Below are 12,049 nucleotides of genomic sequence, written 5' to 3'. Positions count from 1 at the left end.
TTATTTTCAGTTCCAAGTTCTAATTCAGTGACATAGTCCTGAAAGATTTGCCACATAAAGTATAATATGTGAGTAAAAAGAGATATTTTAAATAAGACGTAACACCACTTTATTAAATATTTTTAATTTATGAAAATAGAAATACTGATATGGGGTATAAAAAATTAACTCCTCCTTCTATCTAGACCTTCTATTAATACTATAGATCGTGCCTTCTAACACTAGTCTGACAATACTTACAGCAGCATTTCCTCCAACTTCATAAAGAAGTAAATAGAAAGTTAAAGCACTGCACTTTCTCACCTCATTTTTTAATGGCGAGGACCACGTACCATTGAAAATCTCAGCTATGCTGATGCCATAACAGCAGTGAAATGGAAACAAACAAATTTATAAGTTATAGAAGAAACTTGGTTAAACTAACAAATACATAAATGCATAGAAACATATCTGGTTAAATTACTATCACAAGCTCCATTCAGGTTAAAAATCTCACCAAATGCCTACCCCATTATTAAATTTTATAGCACACGTCCTTTTAGAATAATATATGTAGAATCTATTGCGTGTTTGCCCCTGCTCTTATCTGTTCTGATCCTGTTTTGGAGAGAGAAAACACAGCTCCTGGGCCTGAATATTTCTGGCTCTCACACAGTAGCTGCTTCAGACCTGTGTGCTTATGTTTCCGATTCCTGGGAAGTTCTCTTTGCCACAGGGCGTGCCCTGAAACACATCAAAAGAACCAAGTTCTACAAAAGAAAAAAGAAACTCAAGTAGGCTTGAACATACAAAGAGAGGGAGAAAGAGATGAGAAAGGGGCCAGGCAGAGTGTTGAATACAAAATGAGTTCAACCAACCCCAGGAGCTCTTCATCACTTACATTTATCTTATTCTGAGAGAGGGGCGTCAAACCCAGCCCTGACATAAACCACCCACTGCCATTGACTTTGACTCTATGTGTGAATGAGTGAGTCTGTGTGTGTGTGTGTGTGTGTGTGTGAGAGAGAGAGAGAGAGAGAGCGTGTTGTACATAAAAAGGAACAGATTTCATGAGGTATCACTGTTACCTCACAAGAACCAAAAAAACAATGTTTAAAAACACAAATTACCAAAGTCCTAAGTAAATACATTTAGCACAGTTTTTCATTTAATAAATCAATAGTGTTTGTATCAAAATCTTCTAATTGTGCATTGCTTTAACATCTTTGCTACCGTGTTTATATTGTACTTTCTGTGCTTGTTGTTGTAAAGCATGTGAGATTTCCCATTCCTACTTGCAGTATTTTTTCCATGTTTAGTTTTCAGGGTCAGAGCTCATGGTCAAAGTCTCTGCAACCGATACATTCTGTATGATAAGTAAAAAACATAATTAAAATATAAACGGTCCAAAAAACTGAAAAATAAGGAAATATTTTCTGAGCCTATGCTAGTTTCATCTTTGAAACTACTGCTCCCAAATTCTGACTCTCTGTGTTGTTTAAAAGTATATCCCAATTAATAAATCCCTTAAAAACGAATTTTACTATCCCAGTGGGATTGTGTTCTCGAACGTCTGCACAAATTATCTAGAACTAGAAAGTGTAATGTCAGGTCTGCTTTCACTGTAGTCATGTAATGGAAAATGGCCTTTAAATTGGTGGTTTAGAGGTAAGTAAATTAACAGTGATGGAAAAAGATAAACTTGCAAAAAAAATTAGAGAAAATATGCTATCAAAAAAACTATTCTTATTAGAAAGATTTAAAAATATTACATAAGAGGCACATTTAAAACTTCTGGGGCACCTGGGTGGCTCAGTCAGTTAAGCGTTCAGCTTCAGCTTAGGTCATGATCTCATGGTTCATGAGTTCGAGCCCCGCATCAGGCTCTGTGCATGGAGCCTGCAGCCTGCTTCGGATTCTGTGTCTCTCTCTCTCTGTGCCCCTCCCCCACTCACACTCTGTCTCTTTCTCTCAAAAATAAATAAAACATTAAAAAACCTTAAATTTTTTTTAATTTAAAAAAAAAATAGTAGGATTGAGATTGTTTCCAGTGCATAAGAAGCTATAATCCAACGTGCTGGTATTGATTTCCTAACACAGATCAACTTGTAATGTGCACCTACCAATATTATGATATTTATTTCATTTTGTTGCTTACCTGAGATTTTCTAACTTCTACTTGACTGTGTTAACATTACTTTTATGTCCCAGACTACTGATATATTGCCAATATAAGATAATTCTCACATGTTGCATTTTTTAATTGGTATTCAACACAAAAACTGAACTTTTTTAAAAAAAGATTTTTGCAAAAGGTCATAAGCACATCTAGGTGAGTGTGTCAGGTTTTCTTAGAGGACTGTGCCAAGCGCCGCTCAGATGGCATTGCTTGAACAAAGGGTTTCAGTTAGCAGTCTGGAAGGAAAAGGTAAAATCCCTGTGGCCGTCCCGTTTATGCACAGCGGCATCGTAAGGCCTTAACTAAAGTGACCTTTCAAACTCATTTACAGGCTCTTTCTCAGTTCAAGCTTTTTTTCATTTTCTTAAGCAAATAAACTGAATTCTAAACATTAAAAGTTTAGGCAGTCACGCTCTACTCTGATACATCAGTAATAATAAAATAAAATTATGCGATCTCAATTTCATTTCTACAATGAATTATCCAGAAAGTCCATTCTGGGAGACAGCAAGAGGGAGAAACAAAGAAACATGATGAAGAAAAAAATAAAACCTAAGTCACAATTCTGAATGTTAATAGTCCTGGACTCCGTTTTTTTCTGCCTTCAAAATCAGCCCCTTTTCAAATGTATCACACGAATTCACCCTGTGAGTTTATGTGGTTCAATTTTTTTTTTTTTTTTGCATACTTTGTGATTAACATGTAAGCCACCACAAGGTGTATATGCAACAATGGAAACCCAGTCAGAAGACTTGCAACTTTCTTAAAGATTAAAAACACAAACTACATAAAACTCTACGTCCACCACATCACAGCCAAATCCCGGTAGCTGTGTGTGATGTTTCCGGGCTGAACAACCCCTAGAGCCTCAGTGAATTGGTGAAAGAAAAAAAGAAGAAAAGCATATCACAGCTTTTGCAGTGCTCTCTGAATTCTGCAGGTCAAATAATTCACTCTAACTGCAGGCTTTACAAGCCTGAAGGTCAGTCAGTCTTGACCCTGGATGTTATGGTGTTCTTAGCAGGCGGCAACTTGCCTTGGGTAACTTTTCCATGGCACTGTCTTGGTGTCCCTCAGAAAGCATTTACTGGTTTCCTACAGTATCCTGTCCTTTCTGAGAGAAACCCTTTGCTACATGACTGATGGGGCTGTATTTTAAACAATACATTAACAGACCATTTAAAAAGCTGATCATTTATTAAGCCAAGGGCCAAGTTCTTGGAGACATAATGTTAATCTTTCCAATGATACCTTTTATGATCACCTCAAAATTCAAATACCCAAAAGCAATCTCTCTTCTGCTACTAATGTGTCTAACTGTCTAAAGAACAGTCATCTCCAGAGGTGGCCGGGACTAGGAACGTAGGCTCTGAGGTGGGGCTGCTATGACTTTAAACACATTTCTCAACTTCTCTAATCTAGTTCCCTATCAGTACAATAGAGATAATAGTAGTTCTTACCTGATACAATTGTTGTGGAGAATAAATGAGATTGAATTAGAAATTAAACCAAAGTGCCTGATGCAACCTCTAACAGGGATTCAATAAATTTTAACTAGTGTTACATTTACAAAATAATCTTTGACTAGTGCTTCTTGATTCTTCTTAGCAACCAACTCCAGAGATGCATTTGCTTGGCATTTGTGCCTTTTCCCTTACATTCTTAGTGCTTTGGTTCCAGACCCTTATCTCCTCATAACTAGACTGCTCTAAGGATACTTTCTATGGATCCCCTAGTCCATTTTTCCTTCATTCCAACCTGTATGTCCTGCCAGTTTGAGTTTTCAGATGTAATCCTTTCAGCAGTGCTACTGTTGTTAAAAATCTTTACTGATTTCCTCTTTCCTACTCCTCTGCCTACAAGAGCCTACACACTCTGATCCTGCTCAATCTATTTATTATTCCCTGATGGAAAAATCAATTTGCTGTAGACAATTTTCTGCCATATAGTTTTTTTCATTGATTCCCTCACACAGTCAACAAATATTTATTGAGGGCCTACCATGGACCAAATGCAAGGGATGCAAAGGTATTAGTTTCCAAGAATGTAAAATTAAATAAAGTAGTTTCCCTGCCATCAATGAGACTATCACAGACACTGGACAATTAAACAACTCATAACATACCAGGTAAGAAGAACTCTAAAGAAGTAGAAGGACAAAGAAAAGAAAACTATACTGCAACATTCTGTCTATAGGTGGGAATGAAATGATTACAACGTAACAAAGCATTGGGGTGCTTCAGTGGCTCAGTTGGTTAATCTTCTCACTCTTGATTTCAGCTTAAATTGTGATCTCGTGATTCTTGAGATCAAGCCCCACCACCGGCTCCGTGCTGACAGCGTGGAGGCTGCTTGGGATTCTCTCTCTCCCTCTCTCTCTCTGCCCCTCCCCCACTCATGCACGTGCACACTCCCTCTCTCTCAAAATAAATAAACTTAATATATATATATATATATATATATATATATATATATTCATATATATATAAAACAAAGTATCATTTGCCACACTATTACTGGGAATCATAGGGACCTAAAAGTTTGTGTATTTTTGCCCTTGATTAAAAATGCCCTCAACTTATCAAAATTCTGGCCATCCCCATAAAAACAGTCCTACCTCCCAATGATATCTTCCTTCATTGTTCCAATACTTGATCTTTTTCTCTGGAGCTACTATAAGTCTGCATTATTTAACTTAGTGGTTGGTTATATGGAATCTTCAGGTGTTGAATACTGCTTTCTATGTGACAAACATTTCCCTAAGATACAAGCCTATTAAAGGCAGAATTCATGTTTTATATACAAGTGCATTTCTTATTTTCCAAACAACCTAACTTAATTCTAAGACAACTATAGTAATAAATAACTAGTAATTGGTTCACTTATTTTTCATGAGAAATGTGTATTTTTTAATGAGTATTTTTTTCACATTTTTTTCTAGCCCAAAATTTCCTAAAATCTATGCTATGTAGCATTAGTTCCACAAGATGCTAATAAATATTACTCAAAAACTTAACTCATGTTGAAATTTTGGGGAAATACTGAGTTAAAATAATTAAATAAGATTATTTACCGCAAGATGATTTACTTCCCAGAGCTTTAAAGCTTGTATAATTTAAGTCAAGAACAGTAAATATTAAGCAGTGTTTCCCAAATCCACTTAATGACAAAACCCGTTTCCTGAAATTAGTGTTCATGGGGCTCACTTTGAGGAATTCTGTTGTGTGTTAAGCCTATGGAGCTGATTTCTATTTTTAGGTCAAAACTGGTTATTTAATTTAATTAACTGATAAGCACTATCAGTCCACTAGCACAATGAAAAACATTTAGGTTTCTCTAAGTTCTGTAACATTAGCAAAGATTTTGATAAACATAAAATCTGGGCATAAGTTCTAACAAGGTCATGGAGGCAAGGATCACACCTTCAGAAGCTGGCCAAAGTTAAAAATCATGATTTGTGCCTAGGTTCAAGGATCCTGCTATTGATTTAAATTTTTATGATTCTGTTATTTAATGGTTGAATTATGAGGTCTACCCTTAGGTTTCAAGAAGGAACAAAGTTCCTTATTTAAGAGCACATATTGAATCATTAATAGATGCATATATATTATTCAGTCATAGAAAAGCCACAGTGGAATATTATTCAGCCATAGAAAAGAATATCTTGCCATTTATAATGACATGGGTGGACCTAGAGGGTATTACACTAAATGAAATAAGTCAGACAGAGAAAGACAAATATTATATGATTTTACTTATATGTCCAGTCTAAAAAATGGTTTTAAATGTACAAAGAAACAAAACATAGAGCCAGACCCATAAATACAGAGAACAAACTGATGGTGGCCAGAAGGGATGGGGTGGAGGGATGGGCAAAGTAGGTGATGGGGAGTGAGAGATTTGGAATATCTCAGTTATGGAATGAATAAGTCATGGGGATGAAAGGTACGACATAGGGAATATAGTCAGTGGTATTGTAATGGCATTGTATGGTGAGGTGACAGATGTTAGCTACACTCATGGTGAGCATGACATGATATTTAAACTTGTTGGATCACTATGTTGTACCCTAAAACTAATACAACCTTGTATGTCAACTATACTTCAACTTAAAAAAGAAAAAGAGCACATATTTAAATAGGTGGGTTAAAATTTATTTGACAATATCAATTCTGATTAGTGATTACAACTTTAAAAGGATTTATATTACTATCTTTATTAGTTGTAAAAGCTTACAAATGGTCTAAACTAATAACGAAAAGTCAAGATCTAAGGAAACAGGTTGCAGAATATTACATGGAATTGTATATCCTCACCAACTTTGACTCTGTGTGAGTCTTCTCTTTCTCTTTCACTTTGTCTTCTGGGGAAGATACCCAAGGTCCTATCCAGTGTAAACTACCAATTTATCCTAATCCAGACCTGGCTGAACTCCAAGGCCTTCCCTTAAACAGTTGTAGTGAACCAGCAGTCAGTATGCCCTGCTTTCTGATGGCTGCCTGGAGTCCAGAAAATGCACGAAGCCCAACATAGGAGGTTTGCAATGGCTGTAATCATGCTCCACTCTGTTTACAGTGGACCTTTAAAGTGGAGCCAGTGCCTTGTAAGTAGTGGTAGAACCATGGAATGCCAAATCTTGTCTGAAATCAAGCTTGATGTGACCTTATGCTTTATTTCCCCACAGGCTTCATCCCTGCAAAATGAAACTACAACATCTGAAAGAAGGAATGCTTGGCCATTAAGGCCATGCTTGAAACTTGGCACCAATACTTGGAGAAGCCAGGCATCCGGTCATGGCCTGCACCAATCATCACAACTGGGAGGTCCTCTGGATGATCCATAACATCTACCAGACCCACAGCTGCCAATCGCTTTCCCATCTACCAATTTCAGGACCCAACAGATCCTGAAAACTCAAAACTGGTGAGCTGATGTACTATATCCTAAGTTAAAAATTCTTATCCAGTTCAATTAAGTTGAACTCACCAGGCTGTGACACCCAAAAACCTTTGCTGTAATCCACTTGTAGAAGAGCAACAACAGGATTGCCCCTTTCGACCAAAGGTCATGGGTCTTGCCCAAACCACCCCATTAGCCTTGGAGGGATGCTTCTATGGAGTGGATGTCTTACCTATGTGTCCTGGTCAGAAGCACTCACACTGAGGTCCAGGTCCATACCATGGCAGCTGTGTCCTCCAGCTTCTACCCGTTTAAGATTCACCGCAGTCTCAACTGTGGGTCTTGGGACTTCTGACGGCCGAGTGTTCAGGAAGATGTGGAGGACCTAGGAGAATGTGCCTTGGCAGAATTGAACCAGAAAAAGACAGAGGCCTCTTCCATCCCTACTGAAACATTGGTGATTGTGATGAACCATATCTGGAGAATTTTATCACAGAGCTCTCTCCCTATTACTAAAACAGCATTGTCTTCACATTTGCCCCAACAATTCACTTTTCTCCATGCCAAGGGACATTGCCTTCACCTCCAGTGGGCATCAAATACCTGCATTCCACATGGATCCCTGTCTAAGGTAGAGCCTCCAGTTTGAAGCCACATCTAATAAATTTGTCTTTGTAGATAAAGATCACTTGGATCATGAGATTACACCCTTGAAAATAGCAGTGCCTGTGTATACTACCTACCACCAAAATAACGGAGTAATCCCTATACTCAGTTCCATATTCATCTATAATACCTCTTCCATGCAAATCAATTTTGTACAAGTAAAATGTGGAAGCATCCCATAAAACACCCCCACCCCTCATGAATTCAACCAGTTTTTATTGAGGACCTGTCATGTGCCCATGTAAATGGAAGTTTACATTACATTCCAATGGGTATGTCATAAAATTAAACAGCACAATGAGTGCTATAGCATTGTAATGATGGCCATGAGAATTCCCTCATCTCTGTTCTTTGACTACCCAAGGATTGCCTAGTTGCCCAGGCTGACTCACAGATGATCTTCTAATATGCCAAAGCAACTACTAAGATTTAAGCCAATAGGCAGAAGTGCCCAGGGGACCTCCTGCAAGTGGTGATCCTACGTATTCTGGTTACTAATGTATTATTTCTAAACCATCTGACTTTTAAACAAGTTAGATGCTCACTTACTAAGCGCCTTCCCATCATGTCGTCAAACTGGTAGCCCTCATTGTAGCCACTCTTGGGTAGAATCAGGCTGTGAAGTTGGAAAACGTGGCTTTAAGTTTGGGTCCTGGCACTTATTATGCCTGTGGGCAAATCACTTAAACTCTTTGGTCTTTGGTGTCTTTCTCTGCAAAATAAAAATAAAAACATCATATACGATACCTACCTCACAGGGTTGTTGTGAGAATCAAGTGAAAATGTATGTGAAAGCACTTTGTAAACTTTGCTATTTTTGATCACCCCATTTTTCATGGATTCTTCCTTCTCCCCACCAAATACAATACTATAATTTACCATAAGGATGTACTATTACACCATCCACCCCATGCAAGTGAATGGTACAAAGAAGATGAATTACATGCCCTCCTAGATATCTGGTTTCAGTATGGTAATTCTGATGCCTCACAAGATGACAAGTATAGAAGCCACAGGACCAAAGCCAGGGCCCTACTGCTATATAGACAGACATTCCACCATTAACACATGATTGGACCCAGATACCAGTCAGCCCTCTTGATGGAAGGCTTTCCCCAGAACCCACTATAGAGAACCTACTCTTGGCCCCAAAGAAATAACCAGACAACAAAAATTCAGGGAATCACCTGGGCTCTAGCTGCCAAAGAAATCACCAGCTACTCCAGTGGGGAACATGCCTCCCAAGGTAGAGTAAGAAAACTTGGTTAAAGGAGACACTGATCCGATTAAACAAATACAAACCATCCTTACTGCCTGACCTATTGTTGTTGGGCTGGAAAGAAAAACTCCTTGTCATTCATTTAAAGCAAAGATTTGGTGACACATTTCTTCTTTAAGCACAGATTTTCCCTCAAGCCAGCCTGGCTCTTGCCTTTATGATTTTGTCTTGTCTGCTCCCTGTCTGTCCAATAGATTTGTGCTGAGATGTATTCCTGGCTTGCAAGTCTTATATGTTCCTCTTACACACACACACACACACACACACACACACACACACACACACCAATGAAGAATCCCACCCACATTTCCTATGCTACCCTCATAGCCAAGCCCAAGCCTGACCTTCTATTTCTAGTGATTCAAAATTGATTCTGGATTGGCTGATCGAATCTGAGTTCAGTCTCACTGGAACAGTCTATCCCAGGCTGGAATGCTGACTCTGTTTCAGTCCTGGGTAGAAGTTTCAATAGAATACCTATGGAGTCATGGATACCCATAACTTCTTTAGGAAAAGAAAATTTATTTTTGCCTTCTACTTAGAATATACCAGCTTCTCCAAAACTAAGAACATATTAGCATGTACCTCCAGGAATAGCATAAAGTTTTTATACTAGATCTCCTGAGTGAAGAGAATGATGCCAATGTACCAAAAGATCAGACAGTATTGGCATCCCAGAAGCTCTGGAGTAAGATCTTAAGCTTAAAATATAAAATTTCAACTATAATCCATGCTTCAGTTTCCTGGAGCAAAGGAAGAGGATTACAGGGAAAATGTTGATTCGATGTTTATATCAGTTTTCAAAATATTTTTAAATGTGATGAAAAATAATTCACAATTTCCTCCTTGCTCTAAGTCAGAATAGCTGATCTAATATACCAACTCAGTGAGCTGAGAAATCCCCAAATCTTTTTTTAAGGCTATAATATTCAATTTTCATTTTCAATATTTCTAACTTTTTAAAAACTAAAACAGTGTCTTCTAGTTTACAATCACTACTTGTTGTGGGAAGGAAGCCAGAGAGACTCAGAGTCCCAGCCACCCAAGGTCAGAGGCACTGAGCCAAAGGACCCAGCAAAGAGAGGCCCAAGCCAAGAAGAAAAGCTGTTGCTGAAATGGCAGACCAAGCATATGAAATAAGATGATCTCCAGGTCATGGTAGTTGAGAAAGAAGAATAGACAGATCCAAATTGGGAAGCAGATTAAGATGTTGGAGTAAGTATCAGGACGAACACAGCTGGGCAAGAGAAGTCACCTCAGCCACACATGTCTGTCTTACGACAGCCTTTCCTGTGAGTTGCAATATTACATCCTAGTTTTTCAGACGTAAAATCCTCAGTATCACTGATGTCACCCACATAGCCAGCCTAAAACAGACTACTTTCCTTACCCACAGACATACCTTTTACTGTCTTGGCTGATACAATTTTCTTTTTCAGAGATTTTAAATTTTTTCATAAATCTTTGATAAATTATTTTATCAATAAAAAAACTCTCAATAAATAACCTCCCTGGTTGAATTCTAATTCCTTCTTTGGTGATTAAAAAACTGGTAATAAAAATGAATTAGTTTAATTGATAATTTGTCTGCCCTTGCATGGCCATGGCTAAGAGGGAAAGGACATTCTAACATAGATTAGATGTAAGTGAGCTAGAAACAGTTATAGTGAAATGCCAGGCAAGGGGTAGCCAAAGAGATGTTTGATACTGGCACATGGATTAACCTTAATCTGCAAATTGTACCTCTCTTTCAAAAGTCACAGGCGATCAACTCTCCCACTGCCACATCAGGACACAGAGACTGCAGAGTGAAAGACAGACATGCAGGGTAGAAAAGAATAATGCAGGCAGCATTTTGCAGCAAGAGGTAGCTGGTTGCAGAGACCAGCCACTCCCCACGGCCGGCAGGAGTGCCAGCCTTTTCAGAGAACTCACATTAGAAGTTACAGCAGTACATGGAACCGAGCCAGTACACACAACAGTGGGGATGGTGGGGAAGTTTCTGTAATTAAAGACTGAACTCAGCACACTTTGAAACAGACTAAGAACGCTCTACTACTACTGGCAACAAGGAACTGATTTTGTTTAAGTGAATGTTCTTACTGAACCTGGTAAATCATGAATCAATGTGGAAACAAAGGCAATCCGTGGATTACAGCCCTTGGGTTAAGAATAAAGAAGATAATCTGAATGGTACCAGGAGGAACAGACCCCCATAACAGGAGAGACTGGAAATTGCTAACAGAGGAGCATAGTTGTGTGTTCGTTCCAAAATGCTGTGTATACAGTTATGCTTAACCCGACTGCCTAGTAAATTGCAATTGGTTCTTATCTTTTGTGTGAGTTTAATTCTTCTATATTGAGTCTTTTTATGGTCTTATAGAGTCCAGAATTTATTAAGAAATTTCACAGTAAACAGAATACCTGTTAATGTATGAAGCAGATACTGATAATTGCCAGCAATGTTCTAATTCTAGAATAACCAGGCCAAATAAGCAGTGATTCTCTACTTAATGAAATTTATTTTAAACTGAACAGATGTAAATTATGTCAGGAAAATGTAATACCTTCTATTACCCCCAGTGTAAATATAATCCCAAATCTCCTATCTTCTACTATCCATGAAAAAAACTAAATTCCTGCGAGATGAAAATCTACACAGAGAGTATTACTTTTTTACTAGATCAAAATGTGGCAGCATCTAAACCGTTCTTTGATGGAACTAATAAAACAAAGTTAAACTGCTTGAAAGCATTCTCCCTTTTGATTTATGTTGATTTAGAACTATTCATGTTACAGACACTGTGTTAAGCAATGTACCTAACATAGTGGCAAAATCATAGAGTTCACACTCTGGGGTCAGAGAATGATATTAAATAAATAATCATAACAATGAATCACCAGTGTAATTACCAACTGAGATCAATTCCCTGAAGGAAAGGAATAAAATACAGTAAGAGTGTATGACAAAGAGCCCTGAACTAGTTTAGAAGGCTTACTGGAAGAAATAAGAATCTCAAGCTAAAACAAGAACAGTGAGTAGAAGT

At 38.0% G+C, this 12,049-nt stretch overlaps 1 protein-coding gene across 1 annotated transcript in view; it reads left to right on the top strand.

Moving 5' to 3' along the window:
- The window catches only part of GRID2 (glutamate ionotropic receptor delta type subunit 2), a 1,475,947-nt gene extending 1,464,614 nt beyond the window's left edge, over positions 1-11,333 (top strand). The window contains exon 16 of the mRNA XM_045472791.1: positions 6,843-11,333. Within this exon, the coding sequence (XP_045328747.1) occupies positions 6,843-7,001 (159 nt within the window). The 3' untranslated portion in view covers positions 7,002-11,333. The remainder of the gene's footprint in view (positions 1-6,842) is intronic.
- Positions 11,334-12,049: the final 716 nt, after the last annotated feature.

This window comes from Leopardus geoffroyi, chromosome B1 (genome assembly GCF_018350155.1).
Source record: "Leopardus geoffroyi isolate Oge1 chromosome B1, O.geoffroyi_Oge1_pat1.0, whole genome shotgun sequence".
NCBI classification, from domain to species: domain Eukaryota; kingdom Metazoa; phylum Chordata; class Mammalia; order Carnivora; family Felidae; genus Leopardus; species Leopardus geoffroyi.
Note: the sequence above shows the minus strand (reverse complement) of the source record. Positions and strands in the feature narration are given on the sequence as shown.